The following is an 18,124-nucleotide window of genomic DNA, read 5'->3' as shown; positions in this document are numbered from 1 at the left end:
TTTAAGGGGGGTTTGGACAGATTCCTGAGGGAAAAGTCCATTGAACATTATTAAGAATTAAGTTTTTTTTTTTTGTGAGGGGGGGGGGTCTTGAAGCCTGGATTAGCCACTGTCGGAGACAGGATGCTGGGCTTGATGGACCCTTGGTCTTTTCCCAGTATGGCGGTGCTTATCTACTTATATGTACTAAATAGCTGTGCTTACAAGGTAGGCTTCATTCCTGCCACTTCAGTGCACTTTTTCTAGTGAAAAAGGTGCCGGTACTCAAATGCTAGGCCACCCTTCAGGGGTGGGGGTAATCACTGAGGGACCCTCCCCACAATAGCCAGGCCCCCTGCAACCAGTCACAGAATCTATGACAAGGCAGAATTGGTGTGTAGAGCCTGAGCTCTTTCATTAAAACTTGGGGACCCTGGGTCAATTTTAGCAGACAATGGAAAAGGTGTCAGTACTCAGTACCCCAAGTACCCCCTCAAAAAAAGCCCTGCTTTTACTAGTATTTTATACAGACAGCTGGGTATCTACAGTGGGGGAAATAAGTATTTGATCCCTTGCTGATTTTGTAAGTTTGCCCACTGACAAAGACATGAGCAGCCCATAATTGAAGGGTAGGTTATTGGTAACAGTGAGAGATAGCACATCACAAATTAAATCCGGAAAATCACATTGTGGAAAGTATATGAATTTATTTGCATTCTGCAGAGGGAAATAAGTATTTAATCCCTCTGGCAAACAAGACCTAATACTTGGTGGCAAAACCCTTGTTGGCAAGCACAGCGGTCAGACGTCTTCTGTAGTTGATGATGAGGTTTGCACACATGTCAGGAGGAATTTTGGTCCACTCCTCTTTGCAGATCATCTCTAAATCATTAAGAGTTCTGGGCTGTCGCTTGGCAACTCGCAGCTTCAGCTCCCTCCATAAGTTTTCAATGGGATTAAGGTCTGGTGACTGGCTAGGCCACTCCATGACCCTAATGTGCTTCTTCCTGAGCCACTCCTTTGTTGCCTTGGCTGTATGTTTTGGGTCATTGTCGTGCTGGAAGACCCAGCCACGACCCATTTTTAAGGCCCTGGCGGAGGGAAGGAGGTTGTCACTCAGAATTGTACGGTACATGGCCCCATCCATTCTCCCATTGATGCGGTGAAGTAGTCCTGTGCCCTTAGCAGAGAAACACCCCCAAAACATAACATTTCCACCTCCATGCTTGACAGTGGGGACGGTGTTCTTTGGGTCATAGGCAGCATTTCTCTTCCTCCAAACACGGCGAGTTGAGTTCATGCCAAAGAGCTCAATTTTTGTCTCATCTGACCACAGCACCTTCTCCCAATCACTCTCGGCATCATCCAGGTGTTCACTGGCAAACTTCAGACGGGCCGTCACATGTGCCTTCCGGAGCAGGGGGACCTTGCGGGCACGGCAGGATTGCAATCCGTTATGTCGTAATGTGTTACCAATGGTTTTCGTGGTGACAGTGGTCCCAGCTGCCTTGAGATCATTGACAAGTTCCCCCCTTGTAGTTGTAGGCTGATTTCTAACCTTCCTCATGATCAAGGATACCCCACGAGGTGAGATTTTGCGTGGAGCCCCAGATCTTTGTCGATTGACAGTCATTTTGTACTTCTTCCATTTTCTTACTATGGCACCAACAGTTGTCTCCTTCTCGCCCAGCGTCTTACTGATGGTTTTGTAGCCCATTCCAGCCTTGTGCAGGTGTATGATCTTGTCCCTGACATCCTTAGACAGCTCCTTGCTCTTGGCCATTTTGTAGAGGTTAGAGTCTGACTGATTCACTGAGTCTGTGGACAGGTGTCTTTCATACAGGTGACCATTGCCGACAGCTGTCTGTCATGCAGGTAACGAGTTGATTTGGAGCATCTACCTGGTCTGTAGGGGCCAGATCTCTTACTGGTTGGTGGGGGATCAAATACTTATTTCCCTCTGCAGAATGCAAATAAATTCATATACTTTCCACAATGTGATTTTCCGGATTTAATTTGTGATGTGCTATCTCTCACTGTTACCAATAACCTACCCTTCAATTATGGGCTGCTCATGTCTTTGTCAGTGGGCAAACTTACAAAATCAGCAAGGGATCAAATACTTATTTCCCCCACTGTATATGTCTTTCTGTAATAGTGTCTAAGTGGGGACCTACTTACCCTCTAAGACCAGGTGCCCCGATATAAGTGGACCGGGCTCCAAAGGGAGTTGTAGTTCATGACTATCGGGCAAGGAGCGTTACTGTGATGCACAGACTGGGAGGAGGCATCATAAACAGGGGAAAGACCCCCCCCCCCCCCCAAGAGCTGCAAATGAGGTCTCACAACCAGAACTGGACAGCAGCGAAGGTGCTAAGCAGTAAAATTAATTTGAAAAGAAGCATGCATGAAAGTAGACCCAATGTGGGATATTCCTGGATGTGAGGTTTGGGGAGGAAGGAAGTTCCACTCATCACTCAACAGTGACATTCACTGACTGTCTCATGCACAACTGTACTGGAGTGTCAGGGAAGCTGGTGACACCCACCCACAATTGCTCTGGGTTTCTGAGGGAGCCAGAGTCCCTGCCTCTCAGGGTATCTGGAATACGTGATGGCCCTAGCGGGGAAAGGCTGTACGTCAGGGCTATAACATCTATTTAACAAGGTATACCACAAAGATCAATAAATGTGAACTCCTCCCCACACATCCAGAACTGTCTTCAAATATCTGCTTTATCATTATCATGTTACCCAAGATCCTTCTGTAACACTAAATGTCTATTTTCGTTATATTTCCACTATTCATGATGTATTGTAACAGGGGCGTAGCCACGGGCGGGCCTGGGCCCACCCAAGTTCGGGTCAGGCCCGCCCAGCAGCAAAGTTCCTGAGTGATGGCGATTCCAGTCGCAGCGATTCCCACACGCTGCCTGCCAGTGCCGGCTGCCGCTCAATCTCCTCGCGCTACTAAGCGCTAACCCGGAAGTCTCTCCTCTGCAGGAGTGACTTCCGGGTTAGCGCTTAGTAGCGAGAGGAGATTGTTGAGCGGCAGCTGGCAGGCAGCGTGTGGGAATCGCTGCGACTGGAATCGCCGTCAGGAACTTTGCTGCTGGGCGGGCCTGCAAGGAGGGTGAGATGCTGCAGCTGCACGAGGGGGGGGGGGAAGATGTCACATGGGGGAGGGAAGACGGGGGGACACAGCAGCTGCACAGGGGGAAGGGAAGATGGAAAGAAAGATGCTGCACAGGGGGGAGGGAAGATGGGAAGATGAGGCTTGGTTGGTGGGTGAGGGAGATGCAGCAAAGGGGTGGAGGGGTGAGGAAGGGAGAAGTCTTGGCTGTGTATGAGGTGGAGGGGAGGGACACATGCTGCATACAGAGGGGATAGGTGGGGAGGGGGAGAAATGGTGGGTATAGTGGAGGGAGGGAGGGCGGAGCAGAGAAAATTTTGTGCCCACCCACTTTGGGCTCAGGCCCACCCAAAACTGGCTGTCTGGCTACGCCACTGTATTGTAAGCCACATTGAGCCTGCAAAGAGGTGGGAAAATGTGGGATACAAATGCAATAAATAAAAATAAATTAATTAACTAGGGGTGAGTGAAAGGGGCAGTTGACCTGACACAATGCCATTAGGGGAAGAAAAGTGACTGAAACACATTCTTTGGCCAAAAGAATAAAAGCCGGGAAAAGTGTTGCTTCTCTTCTGCTGTTTTGAGGATCAGAGTGGAGGGGGAAGAGGCAGAGGGGTGCAAATACACTTGGCCTGCCATGGATGCCAAAATGCCTGGTTACAACTCCACTCCAAATGAGTGAACAGCCAAAGAAGGATAGAGCAGTCCAGTGAAGACCTAGGAAATGGCCCACAAAATCTATTCCCTGCATGTCTGCAGACGTGCAAACCATCATTTCCCCATGACTGTTGCTTACCGAAGCCACCTGGAAGGAGTTATTGGTTCCTCTATGGTCAAGGTCATGACACATGCAGGAAACAAACAGAGCGAAGATTTCGATGTCCCTGTACAAATCAAAGAAACAAAGGCTTAATGCAGTGAAAACAGCACTGGCTTAAGGAGGAAAAAACTGCCCCCGACTAACAGTGACAAGAGCCCTGGTGAGTGCTCCAGCTGAAAATCCGGCCCTACATTGCTATGTTATATTATCAATTTCCCCCCTCCCCCAGGTGGGTGGTCTGCGACCGGTATATATTTCTTTCTTGAAGTGCACTTTGGTGGCGGATTAAAACATTCTCGTTCTCCTTCCCCATCCCTGCCGATTCCCACACATTACGTGCAAGGCCTGGCTTGTTCGTCGGCCCCTTTGCCTTCGCTTTTGATGACCTACGCCAAGTACTTGCTCAGCTCCAGGTTTTTGTACAGAAGGTAACAGAAGTGAGAGACAGAGAAGGCGTGCATCCAGTTGTGATACGGAGGGTCTCGATAACCCTTTTTCACCATCAGGCAGAACCTGCAGATAGAAAGTCAATCAGCAAATCAGCTCTCAATCCACAGCAGCCCTTTCACCTACTTCAGTAACATCAACCTGGTCATGGACTCTTGCTACTCTTTGGCAGGGCCACCGAGAGACTGGGCCAGGCCCGGGGCAAGGTCGCCCCCCTCCCCCCTCCATCCCCCCGAGGTCACCACCGCTCCCCCCCCTGAGATCGCCGCAGCCACTGCTCCCCCCTCCACCCCACAGGTCGCCGCCACCGCTCCCCCCTCCACCCCCCCCCCCCCCCGAGGTCACCGCCGCTGCCATTCCCCCCCTCCGTCCGCCACCGGGCCAGGCCCCCTGCATTGAAATTGCAGTCTCACCTCCGTGAAAGCAGCGCTGCAGGCAGCAGAACGCCTCCCTTCGGCCCTCCTTCCCTCCTTGTGTCCCGCCCTCGCAGAAGTTACGTCAGACGAGGGCGGCACACAGGGAGGGAAGGAGGGCCGAAGGGAGGCGTTCTGCTGCCTGTAGCACGGAGGTGAGACTGCGATTTCAATGCAGGGGGCAGACGGTTGACGACGGAGGGCTGGTGGGACCGCGGCGCCGGGCCCGGTGAATTTTGTCCCCCCTGCCCTCCCCTCTCGGCGGCTATGCTCTTTGGTTTTTCCTGAATGGACAGGTTATCAGGGGAATTCTATAAATGGTGTGCAAATTTCCGCGCTATTCTGAGATGAGTGCATAACTAAATTGGTTAATGAGGCAATTCGCACCAATAATTAGGTGCTTACGGTCACTTACTGGTGTTGTTTGTCAACAATTTGGATTTGCGCATGCATCTTGCTACGCACTATTCTATACAGATGCACGTGCAAATCTTATAGCGCACAACTCAAAAGGGGCGTGGCCATGGGAGGAGCATGGGTCGGTTGGGGCTTTCGCCAAAGATGCGTGCAGTATTACTGAATACCGGGGATGCGCACCTAACGTATGCGCCCATACACCCCCTACCTGTTACATTTGTGGAGGAAACAGCGAGCCCTCCAAAACCCACCCAAAACCCACCACAAATCCCGTAAGGGCTATGGTAGTGGTGTCCAGTTATGGGTAGTGGGTTTTGAGGGGCTCAGCAAACAAGGTAAGGGAGCTATGTACCTGGGAGCATTTTATGAAGTCCACTGCAGTGCCCCCTAGGGTGCTCGGTTGGTGTCCTGGCCAGGGGCATATCTGGACTCGGGCGGTAGGGGGGGCCAGAGCCAGAGGGAGGGGGCACATTTTAGCCCCCCCCGGCGCCACCGATCCCCCCTCCCGCCATTTCCGGACCCCCCCCTCGCCACCAATGACACCCTCCCCCGCTGCTGTCACTTACCTTTGCTGGCGGGGGACCCCAACCCCCCGCCAGCCGAAGTCCTCTCTTCCGTGCAGGATGCAAGTTGCAACGCTTCCTGTTCTTCTGAGTCTGACGTCCTGCACGTACAACACAGAATTCCAAATTCTGAGTCTGACGTTCTGCACGTTGTACGTGCAGGACGTCAGACTCAGAAGAACAGGAAGCGTTGCAACTTGCATCCTGCACGGAAGAGAGGACTTCGGCTGGCGGGGGCTTGGGGTCCCCCGCCAGCAAAGATCGGCGACGGGTTGGTGGCGGGCGGGAGGGAGGGGGAGGTGGAGAGGGTCTGTGGTAGGGGGGTCCAGGGCGAAATCTGCGGGGGCCCAGGCCCCTGTGGCCCCACGCAGATATGCCCCTGGTCCTGGCATGTCAGGGGGAAACCCAACGAGATTGACGGAGTTAAAAAACTGAATATCCAAATGAAAAAAAAAAGCCAAGCAGAACACAGAAGATCGACTGATATTTCACATTTCTTCTGCCGTATGAGGAAAAAAGTTGCTGGGAAATTACATAGAGACAATAGAAGATTTTTGGGGTAATAGCGCAAAGGTTTCCCCGAAGGTCTAAATTTGGAGCAAGGCAAGAACTATGTGTAACACAGCAGCCATAAAAGTGATCCCTTCAAACAATGCAACCAAGCACTGTGGGACATTTACTACTACTACTAACTAACATTTCTAAAGCGCTACTAGGGTTACGCAGCGCTGTACAATTTAAACATAGAAGGACAGTCCCTGCTCAAAGAGCTTACAATCTAAAAGACAAGAGAACAATCTAAAGACAAGAGAACAATCTAGAGGACGAGTGAACAGTTAATCTGATAGGGTGGATAGATTGGGGCATTCTATATTTCTCAAGCGGTTAGGCGCCGAAGGCAGCATTGAAGAGGTGAGTTTTAAGTAGAGATTTGAAGATGGGTAGGGAGGGGGCATGGCGTATGGGTAAAGGAAGATTGTTCCAGGCATAGGGTGAGGCAAGGCAGAATGAGCGGAGCCTGGAGTTGGCAGTGGTGGAGAAGGGAACTGAAAGGAGGGCTTTGTCCTGTGAGCGGAGGTTGCGGGCGGGAACATAGGGGGAGATGAGGGTGGAGAGGTAGTGAGGAGCCGCAGACTGAGTGCATTTGTAGGTACCTAGAAAAAAATGCACTGGGTAGAGCCACTACTAACTAACTAACATTTCTAAAGCGCTACTAGGGTTACGCAGCGCTGTACAATTTAAACATAGAAGGACAGTCCCTGCTCAAAGAGCTTACAATCTAAAAGACAAGAGAACAATCTAAAGACAAGAGAACAATCTAGAGGACGAGTGAACAGTTAATCTGATAGGGTGGATAGATTGGGGCATTCTATATTTCTCAAGCGGTTAGGCGCCGAAGGCAGCATTGAAGAGGTGAGTTTTAAGTAGAGATTTGAAGATGGGTAGGGAGGGGGCATGGCGTATGGGTAAAGGAAGATTGTTCCAGGCATAGGGTGAGGCAAGGCAGAATGAGCGGAGCCTGGAGTTGGCAGTGGTGGAGAAGGGTACTGAGAGAAGGGCTTTGTCCTGTGAGCGGAGGTTGCGGGCGGGAACATAGGGGGAGATGAGGGTGGAGAGGTAGTGAGGAGCCGCAGACTGAGTGCATTTGTAGGTAAGGAGGAGGAGCTTGAATTGTATGCGATATCTGATCGGAAGCCAATGAAGTGATTTACTGAAACTTTCAGTCTGGCTTGTGGTATCCTACAGATAAATTTGCAAGCAGGGGCATAGCCAGGCTTGTCATTTTGGGTGGGCCCAGAGTTTGGATGGGTGGCCTTCTAAAGACCCCCCCCCTTTTGTCCTGCATCTACCTCCCTCTCCTCTGCCTCCAGATCCAGCACTTCTCTAACCCCTCCCCCCCCCCCCCCCCCCCCCCCCCCGCTGCCTAGCAATACCTCTTTCTCTGAAACAACCCCCATACCTTAGTACTTTCGACAGCAGCAACAGTAGTGATGTACATCCACTGCCTGCACCGGCCCTGTAGACTTCCCTCTGCCGCGTCGTGCCAGAGAGGAAACAGGAAGTGACAAAGGGAAGACTGAGTTTGGCGCAGGCAACAGACTGCATCGCTGCTGTTGCTGCTGGGAAAGGTGCCAAGTTAGAACAAGAAAGGGGAGTGTTGCCAAGCTGTGGGTGGGGGGGCAATTGCCAAGCCCACGGGTGGAGGAGAGGGAGAGAGGGGAGTGAGGCCAGACAGGGTGGGCCCGAGCCAAGAATGGGTGGGCCTCTGCCCACCCAGGCCCACCTGTAGCTACGCCACTGTTTGCAAAATGCTCAACAGGGTAGGTGGTAATATGCACGCCTGGGAGGTTGAAACGTACTCATTTTAAAAACACGATTCGTCATCAAATCTCTGGGTCAGACCTGGGACCTGCCAGGAATGAAGAGCCCTTCAGTAACCACAGTGAAAATGTGCACTTCTGGACATGCACTCTTCCTAAGCATATATTATTTCCTATAAAGGCTTCCTGCCCACTGCGCTCCTCTATTCCCCCACCTGCCAGTGCCGCGGTGTTTTCAAAATGGTGGCCGAGACTTCCCGTGGTAGTCTCACAGGTCTCAACAGTCTCACAAGACTTCCGCAGCGAGTCTCAGCCACCATTTTTACAGTAAAGCGGTCAGCACAACAGGCAGGAAAGAACATGTCGCCCCCCCCCCCCCCAAGAAGGCCACTAGATCACCAGTGGAGCGCCTTTAAAGGTAGGAACGCGGAGGGCTGTAGTGTGCTGTGGGCATCTGAGCCTCTGGGCCCCCTAGAGCCTCTGGGCCCTCAGGCACTGTCCGGTTGCCTGAACGGTCAGTCTGCCCCTTGAGTAAGTATTAAAGAAAATACAAAGAAGGAACCTACCTTCCTAGTGTCTGGCGGTCGATTTTATAGTTGCTAATGAAACCCATGTCTTCAAACATACTTAGAATAGCCTGTAAGCAAAGAGAAAATGATGTGGATAATAGAAAGAGAAATATTCAGTCTCTTCTGATGCAAGTGGACTGACAGAGTAAAGCTAGCGAAAGTTACCAATCCAAAGCTAGTAATTATTAACTTAATTAATACATTTACCCCCAGATTCTACATAAGGCGCGGTGACTACCTTGCGTTAAATTGTGCATGTGGCCGATATACATGCGCTACTCGATTAAGTAATGAACCAATTAATCAGGATAATTGGCCGAAAACAACCAATTAACATCACTAATTGGCAATAATTGGAATATACACAAGCTTCTTTTTAGGCGTATTCTAAAAAGAGGCGTGCGTAAATTTCAACGCGTGTAGCTGAAAAGGGGGCATAGCCATGGGAGGAGTGTCAATCACATTTATGCACCTTGTTATAGAATTCGGGGGAACGTGCGTGCATTTAGGCGCGTGCATGAACACCAGGTTTTCAGTGGCACATATGGCCCGCACCTACATGTACACGCATTCCCCCAGCCTATCAGCTATTATGTAAACCGTGTCTTAAGTACATAAGTATTGCCATACTGGGAAAGACCAAAAGTCCATCGAGCCCAGCATCCTGTTTCCAACAGTGGCCAATTCAGGTCACAAATACCCGGCAAGATCCCAAAAAAGCACAAAACATTTTATACTGCTTATCCCAGAAATAGTGGATTTTCCCCAAGTCCATTTAATAACGGTATATGGACTTTTCCTTTAGGAAACCGACCAAACCTTTTTAAACCTCCGCTAAGCTAACCGCCTTTACCACATTCTCTGGCAATGAATTCCAGAGTTTAATTCCACGGTGAGTGAAGAAACATTTTCTCCGATTTGTTTTAAATTTACTAAATTGTAGCTTCATCGCATGCCCCCTAGTCCTAGTATTTTCGGAAAGCGTAAACAGACGCTTCACATCTACCCGTTCAACTCCACTCATTATTTTATAGACCTCTATCATATCTCCCCTCAGCCGCCTTTTCTCCAAGCTGAAGAGCCCTAGCCGCTTTAGCCTTTCCTCATAGGGAAGTCGTCCCATCCCCTTTATCATTTTCGTCGCCCTTCTCTGCACCTTTTCTAATTCCACTATATGTTTTTTGAGATGCGGCGACCAGAATTGAACACAATATTCGAGGTGTGGTCGCACTATGGAGTGATACAAAGGCATTATAACATCTTCATTTTTGTTTTCCATTCCTTTCCTAATAATACCTAACATTCTATTTGCTTTCTTAGCCGCAGACGCACACTGTAGATGCGGTTTACAGAATAGCACTACATGCGTTATTCCAACACGCCTACATTTAACATGCCTGATATAGAATCAAGCCCTTAATTTGTAATTGTTGTGCCTAGACTGCGTTCTTTTTAATGTAGTGTTGTGTGCCACTTGCTCATTTTGGGCTTAAATTCTCTACATGGTGCCAAAAAAAGTGCTATTCTACAAAACACGCGTAAAGTTAGGTGCAGTTTGTAGAAAAGCACTTATGCCCGCGAATCGCACCTAACCTTAGGCACGGCCATTTTCACCAGCTAAAACATGGTGCAAATACCCGCGTATAAACTTAAGAAACGGATGCCCTTATTCTAACTACGTGCGGCGCTTAAAGGAATGCCCTGATCCACCCATGAGTATGACCCTCCCGTTTCCATACTCCCTTTTTTAACTTGCATGGAAAATTTATGCATGAAGAGGTGGCTCTACCATTAGGCCAACAGAGGCGGGGGCCTGAGGTCGCACCCTTCCTGGAGTGGCATCTCCCATTCTTCCTCCACCCCGTTCAAGTTTACCTTTTTCCGTTTTCCAAAAGGCGGCGGTGGCAGTGATTCCCATACGCTGCCAGGCCACTGGCACTGGCCTCTTCTTTTTACTTAGGCCCGCCTTTCTGATGTAACTTCCTGTTACCTCAGAGGTGGGCTGCAATAGAGTAGAAGCCTGTGCCCGTGGCAGGGCAGTATATGGTAACTGCTGTCACTTCCACTGCCTTTTGGAAAATGGAAAAAGAAGGTAAACTCTGGGAAGGGGTGGAGAAAGGAGTCATATATTTCAATCGAAAATTAAATTACATAGGGAGACACTAGAAGGATGGGGAGAGAAAAAGGGAAGCTGCTAGATGGAAAGGGGGAGAGGACAGAGATAGTGAAGCGTTTGTTTACACTTTCTAACAATAATAGAACCAGAGGACATAAGATGAAGCTAGAATGCAGGGGCGTAGCCACGGGTGGGCCTGGATGGGCCTGGGCCCACCCACTTTGGGCTCGGGCCCACCTAGCAACGGTGCATCTCATAGAGAACCAATCCACGATTTCAGCTTTCCCTCCTCCAGTCCCAGCCACCCGCCGGAGCGCAGAAGGTTTTGTTCCCTCCCTGCTCCCTCCCCTGTCATCCCCTTCTGGCAGCGGTGCTAGCTCGAGCCTCGCAGCGCCCTCCGGCGCGCACGCTGCTATGAGTGCGTCCTCTGCGCTGGCCCCACCTCTTCAGAGAGTATTGGAGGTGAGGCCAGCCCAGAAGGAAGCAGTCGTGTAGCAGCAGCGTGCTGACGGATTCGGCGCCATTGTAGACGTGAAGAACTGGATCGGGTGGCTGGGAGGTAAAACTGCAGCGGGTGGCTGGCGGCAGGGTAGAGGGGAAAAAGTGCAGCATGTCAGCGGGTGGGTGGGTGGATGGCTGGCGGGGGGGGAATGTGCAGCATGTCAACGGGTGGCTGGCGGGGGGGGGGGAGGGGAAAAAGGTGCAGCATGTCATCGGGTGGCTGGGGGGAGGGAGAAAAAGAAACTTACAGCATGCTGGTAGGTGGCTTGAGAGGGGTCAGGGAGACAGGGAGAGACAGGGGCACTGTTGGGATGAGGGAATGAGACAGGGTAGTGCTAGGTGGGGTGGAGGAATAATTTTTCAATGTGGGGGGAGGGATGGAGAGATGCTGCAAGGGGAAAGAGAGGGAGAATTGTTGGATATGGGTGGGGTGGGGTGGGATGGGGAGAGGGAGGGAAAGGCTGCATAGGAGTGGTAAAGGACCAGAGAGAAAAAAAAAGTGTTGGACATGGAAGTGGAAGAAAAGGAGGGAGAGAAGAGAGGGGGAAATGTTGAACATGGCATTGAGGTGAGGGGAAGGAAAGATGGAGAGATGCTGTGTGGCATGGCAGGGGAGGGGGTAGAGTGAGATGTTAGACCAGGTGCTCAAGGCAGGGAGAGGGAGAAAAGTTGGACATGAAGATGGAGGAGAGGAAAGGAGAGATGCACAAGCAGGGGAGGGGAAAAAGAGGGAAGATGGATCCAGGGAGAGAAGATGGACAATGGATGGTAGGGAAGAGAAAGGGAAAAATGCTGAACAATGGGGGAGGGGAGGAAAGAGAGATGGGACAGGAAGATGCTGCTGGTGGTGGGAGGTAAAAGGGATAGGGAGATATCAGGCTATGAGGGTGAGGAGGGAAGAAAGAGGGAACAGATGCTGGGCTGGAAGGGTGGAGGGAGGGAGACACTGGGAATGGTGGAAAGCATGGGGGAGAGGCCCAGGGAGTGGAGATGGCAAGGAAATAAATGAGAGAATAGTGATCACAGGGGGTAGAAATATGGTAATGGCGCGTAGATCGAAGATGGAAGAGAATGGAAGGCTGAGAAAGAGAGAGATGGGGAACGGGAGAGCTAGTGGGTGAAAGGAAATGGAAATGTGATAGATATCTGAAAAGTAAAAAGAAAGAAAAGATTTTGAAAGAGGATGAAATTTGAGTGTACAGAGGCAGAAAAGAAAGAAAGGAAAGAGCTAAAATGGAAAGATCAATATTTCAAAGGCAGGTATAGTGAGGAAATGAAATGACAGGAGAAAAAAGACAAATGGACAACCGCTTGAAGAATTAGCAGAAGACAGACAGGAAAGCGGGAAAGAGAAATTGGAACCAACACGATGGAAAAATAAAATGTCCAGACAATAAAGGTAGAAAAATCATTTTATTTTGAATGTTTTAAATGGAATATGTTAGCTCTGGGAAATGTGCATAGTGGATGTCTTTTTATTGTGTTAAGTAGAAAAGGAAATGCGCTTTTGTGTTTTTTTTTCCTCCAGTGTTGCAGTACATGCTGAGGTTCCCAGTTCAATTTTGTCTACATATTTTTATTTCTAATTTGTGATCCCTTGTTCTGTAATTTGTGAGGGTCTGTCAGTGTGACTGTAACGGCAGATGAAGAGATTGGAGAGGAGAGGGAATTGGGGGAGGGGCTTTATTTTCTGCCCTGGTCACCAGCATGGTTAACAGTAGCCCTGACCCTTGCTGTGGCTAGTGGGAATCCCCAAGCCCTGCCAGCTGGGGATCTGTTCCGGGACTGGCCGGAGCTGCCTTCCGCTGAGCATGGCAGATGGGGGCAGCATCCTGGAGCCACTGACAACTAAGCACCTATGGGGTGCTGGCATAAGTGGCTTGAGGAGTTGCTACTGCCTGCTGGGCTTGGTGGGGAGGAGTTCTGGCCATCTCTGGTGGAGGTCCCCAGCTGACGGAGATTGGGGATCCTCATCAGCTAAAGTATTTATATTTTGAGTTGGGAAGTGCTGGGGGAGAGGGGGGAGAGAGAAAATTTTGTGCCCACCCACTTTGTGCTCAGGCCCACCCAAAATTGGTTGTCTGGCTACACCACTGCTAGAATGTGATAGATTTAAAACAAATAGGAGAAAGTTTTTCTTTACTCAGAGTGTAGTTGGACTCTGGAACTCGTTGCCGGAGAATGTAGTGACAGCAGCTGGCCTTACAGAGTTTAAGGGGGGTTTGGACAGATTCCTGAAGGAAGTCCATTGAACATTATTACCGTATTTTTCGGACTACTACTACTACTACTTAGCATTTCTATAGCGCTGCCAGGGTTACGCAGCACTGTACAAGTTTAAACATGGGGAAGGACAGTCCCTGCTCAAGAGAGCTTACAATCTAAAGGTAAAAACTATGTAGTCAGTGTAGGTATCAGGAATGAGAATTGAAGTCTCGGCGGCCATTTTGAATCTCGCCGATACCGTCAGGCTGCATACAGGAGGACGGAGAGCAGCGCGCTGGGCAGGAAAGAGGGGGCTCTTTCCTGCCCCGACGTCACTAGACCACCAGGGAAGATCGCGTGACGTGAGTAGGGAGAAGTGGTGACAGGGCCGGGGGGAGGGCGATCCCGAACTCGGAGGGAGGGAGGGAAGGCGGGCGGGCGATCCCGAACTCGGAGGGAGGGAGGGAGGGAAATCTCTACCTTCGGACTATAAGACGCACCCCCCATTTTCCTCCCAAATTCGAGGGGAAAAAAGTGCGTCTTATAGTCCAAAAAATACGATAATTTAAATTTTTGTTTTGTTTTTGGGTTTTTGCCGGGTTCTTGAGGCCTGGATTGGCCACTGTCGGAGACAGGATGCTAGGCTTGATGGACCCTTGGTCTTTTCCCAGTATGGCGGTGCTTATGTTCTTATGAGAATAAGAGGAAGGGGCATGGGGAAAATAAGGGTGAGGAAAAGATGAAAAGTCATAGGTAGAAGAAGTAGAGAGAAATTAAAGACTGGATAGTAAGAATGAATTAAATCTGGACAGAAAGAGGCAGAAAAATAAATTGAAGAAACAAAGAAAATGGAGACAGAAAAACAACAAATGGACAGGAAACCCTGGCAAGAGAAGACGAAGGAAAGCGGAATCAAGAGACTGGGACCAACACAATTAGAAAGCGTAAATGGCCAGACAACAAAGATACAGAAAATAATTTTATTTTTAATTTAGGATAAAGTAATGTGATAGCTGTGTTAATAATGGTTAATAAATTCAAATAAACCACAAAAATAGAAAATCAGGTGATACCTTTATACTGGACTGATTTTAATACATTTTTCATTTGCTTTCAGAGACCAACACTTCCTTCCTCAGGTCAGAAGAGAATACCATAATAGCAGTATATTGTCCTAACCTGACCTGAAGCAGGAGGATTTGGCCTCTGAAATCTAATTGAAAAAAGTATTAGGCTAGTACAATAAAAAGAGATCATCTTATGTTCCATTTTCAAGTGCCTGAACTTGGAGAAAAGACGGCTGAGGGGAGATATGATAGTGGTCTATAAAATAATGAGTGGAGTGGAACGGGTAGACGTGAAGGGTTTGTTTACACTTTCCAAAAATACTAGGACTAGGGGGCATGCGATGAAGCTACCAAGTAGTCGGCTCCTTTTTTTATATCTTGACTAGTAAAAAAGCCCCGTTTCTGATGCAAATAAAACGGGGGCTAGCAATGTTTTCTTCTGTGTGCATGTGGGAGTGTGTGTGTCCCTGCCCTCTGCCCTCTCTCCCCTCCCCCCTCTGAGTCCTTCAGTAAAAAAGCCCCGTTTCTGATGCAAATGAAACGGGGCTAGCAATGTTTTCTTCTGTGTGCATGTGGGAGTGTGTGTGTCCCTGCCCTGTGGCCTCTCTCCCCTCCCCCCTCTGAGTCCTTCACTGTTACAGAGCCAGCGATTTGATTTCGTGCTCTGCTGTTTTCCTTCACTGACTGTGTTACAGAGAGGGCGGGGCAGACACTCATAGGGAAACCGGATATCTCGCCCCCTTCACACTTCCGGCTGGAGGCTTCATAGAACGTTGGTGTTGCTTTTTATAGAGAGAGACTAGTAAAAAAGCCCCGTTTCTGATGCAAATGAAACGGGGCTAGCAATGTTTTCTTCTGTGTGCATGTGGGAGTGTGTGTGTCCCTGCCCTCTGGCCTCTCTCCCCTCCCCCCTCTGAGTCCTTCACTGTTACAGAGCCAGCGATTTGATTTCGTGCTCTGCTGTTTTCCTTCACTGACTGTGTTACAGAGAGGGCGGGGCAGACACTCATAGGGAAACCGGATATCTCGCCCCCTTCACACTTCCGGCTGGAGGCTTCATAGAACGTTGGTGTTGCTTTTTATATAGAGAGATTTGTGTACAATCCTTCCTACGTTACAGCCTCTGTTATTTTTTTTTTACTCACCATGGAAGTGTCATCTTCTGGGAGGGACCTTGGAGTGTACGTAAAACTGGCAAAATTGGGATGAATTTCTGAAACAGGCGCGATTCCGTGGATTAACAGCTTCGTATATTCATCGTCTGAGACCTAGAAGTAAATAAAAAAAACCATGTAGCAAATTCTACTGAATTTACGGGGCACCTACAGGATTCTGGATCTAGTTCACCCTTTTTTTTTTTCATTTATTTATTGCATTTGTATCCCACATTATCCCACCTATTTGCGGGTTCAATGTGGCTTACATATTTTGTTAGCAAAGTCATTGTAGGGTGACAGATACATTTAATATTGTGTCGAGGTTAGGTAAGGGTAGAATGAAGAAGAAAGGGGTGATTAGGTAGTTATAGTGATTACCGTATTTTTCAGACTATAAGACGCACCGGACCATAAGACGCACCTAGGTTTTAGAGGAGGGAAATAGGAAAAAATTTTTTTTCCTTTTTCCCAACTCTAAAACCTAGGTGCTCCGGTGCGTCTTGTCCGAATCCCGCCCTCCCCCCGGCCCTGTCACCACTTCTCCCTACTCACGCGATCTTCCCTGGTGGTCTAGTGACGACGGGGCAGGAAAGAGCCCCCTCTTTCCTGCCCAGCGCGCTGCTCTCCATCCTCCTGTATGCATTGCTGCCTGACGGTCTCGGCGAGATTCAAAATGGCCGCCGAGAATTGCAGTCTCGGCGGCCATTTTGAATCTCGCCGAGACCGTCAGGCTGCATACAGGAGGATGGAGAGCAGCGCGCTGGGCAGGAAAGAGGGAGCTCTTTCCTGCCCCGACGTCACTAGACCACCAGGGAAGATCACGTGAGTAGGGAGAAGTCTACCTTCGGACTATAAGACGCACCCCCCATTTTCCTCCCAAATTTTGGGGAAAAAAAGTGTGTCTTATAGTCCGAAAAATACGGTAGGTAGTTATAGTAGGTGAGCGTCAGGCGGATTTGTGTGCCCGTTAGTTCTCATTGTATGCCTTGTTGAAGAGAGATGTCTTTAATCTGCGAAAAATAGTATTGATAGCTGAAGGCGAGTTACATTCAGGTACAGTAGATTCTTCCCTGTCCCCAGAGAGTTCACAATCTATGTTTGTACACGAGACAATGAGGCAAACCAGCACAAGCTCAAACATCATTAGTACAGGAGAATTTTCTGAAATATGGCCCCTTCGGCCACACTCTTGAGGATCCTCAGGTTAGACCTGTTATAACTCTTAATAATAATGCCTCCCTTTTAGCCATCTCTCTCCTCGTCAATCAATCCAAAACTCTGCTGTGCGACTCATTTTCCGCCAAAGTCGCTATGCCCACATTAGCCCTCTCCTTAAGTCACTTCACTGGCTCCCTATCCATTTCTGTATTCTATTCAAACTTCTCCTATTGACCTATACAGTAAGTGCATTCACTCTGCCACTCCCCAGTACCTCTCCATTCTTGTCTCTCCCTACGTCCTCCCTCGGGTACTCCGCTCTGTAGATAAATCTCTCTTATCTGTCCCCTTCTCCTCTACTGCTAATTCAAGACTCCATTCCTTTTATCTCGCTGCACCTCACGCCTGGAATAGACTTCCCGAGCCTGTACGTCTAGCCCTGTCTTTAGCCATTGTCAAGTCCAAACTCAAAACCCACCTCTTTACCACTGCTTTTGACTCCTAACTCACTTGCCCTGTCCTTTTATCCTCACCTCTTTATTCCCTTACCCTTAATTATTCTGTCTGTTTACCGTCTTATCTAGATTGTAAGCTCTTTGAGCAGGGACTGTCTTCTGTGTATGGTGTACAGCGCTGCGTATGCCTTGTAGCGCTATAGAAATGATAAGTAGATAGATAACTATGTCTGGATAGATTTGGAACATCCAACAGTTTTCAATGGGTGTCCTGACTGAACGAGAAGACTTCTAGATGAGAAAGATCCCTTTTCAGCTTTAAGAACTCTAATGCCCTGGTACAATGTACGTTACGCTCCATTTTAGAAAGAATGTAGGAAATGGAATAGACCCATCCAGATCAGGACAAATAAATCCTGGTATATTGAACAAATCTTCCGCCGTTTACTAAGGATTTCCATGGAGAGGGACATTAGTGAGTTTCATTGAATTTGTGAAGGTCCTACCACTGGTAAGTCTAAAAAGACATAGAGTCTGTCCTGAAATACAAGCAGAAATGCGCATGTTTCTGTTGGTATGTTTGATGGAAGGATCCATTTTACAGCTCTAAACGTGAAAAATACCAATGGGTGATAAAGGTTACTTACATATGTAAATTGCTAATGTACTACTACTAACTTCTATAGCGCTACTAGACGTAATGCAGTGCTCTACACATTATATGCAGGTACCTTCTCATTCCCTGTTGGGCTCACAATCTAACTTTTTGTACCTGGGGCAATGGAGGGTTAAGTGAGTTGCCCA

The 18,124-nt window shown here is 48.9% G+C and overlaps 1 protein-coding gene across 1 annotated transcript in view; it reads right to left on the bottom strand.

The window, feature by feature from the left end:
• PDE2A (phosphodiesterase 2A) overlaps positions 1-18,124 on the bottom strand; it is a 687,803-nt gene that overhangs the window by 22,144 nt on the left and 647,535 nt on the right. Inside the window, exons 20-23 of the mRNA XM_030199986.1 lie at positions 15,696-15,818; positions 8,659-8,729; positions 4,322-4,444; positions 3,908-3,995 (exon numbers count right to left, since the gene is read on the bottom strand). Coding sequence (XP_030055846.1) covers positions 3,908-3,995; positions 4,322-4,444; positions 8,659-8,729; positions 15,696-15,818 — 405 coding nt within the window. The remainder of the gene's footprint in view (positions 1-3,907; positions 3,996-4,321; positions 4,445-8,658; positions 8,730-15,695; positions 15,819-18,124) is intronic.

Source organism: Microcaecilia unicolor, chromosome 4, assembly GCF_901765095.1.
Source record: "Microcaecilia unicolor chromosome 4, aMicUni1.1, whole genome shotgun sequence".
Classification (NCBI taxonomy): Eukaryota; Metazoa; Chordata; class Amphibia; order Gymnophiona; family Siphonopidae; genus Microcaecilia; species Microcaecilia unicolor.
Note: the sequence above shows the minus strand (reverse complement) of the source record. Positions and strands in the feature narration are given on the sequence as shown.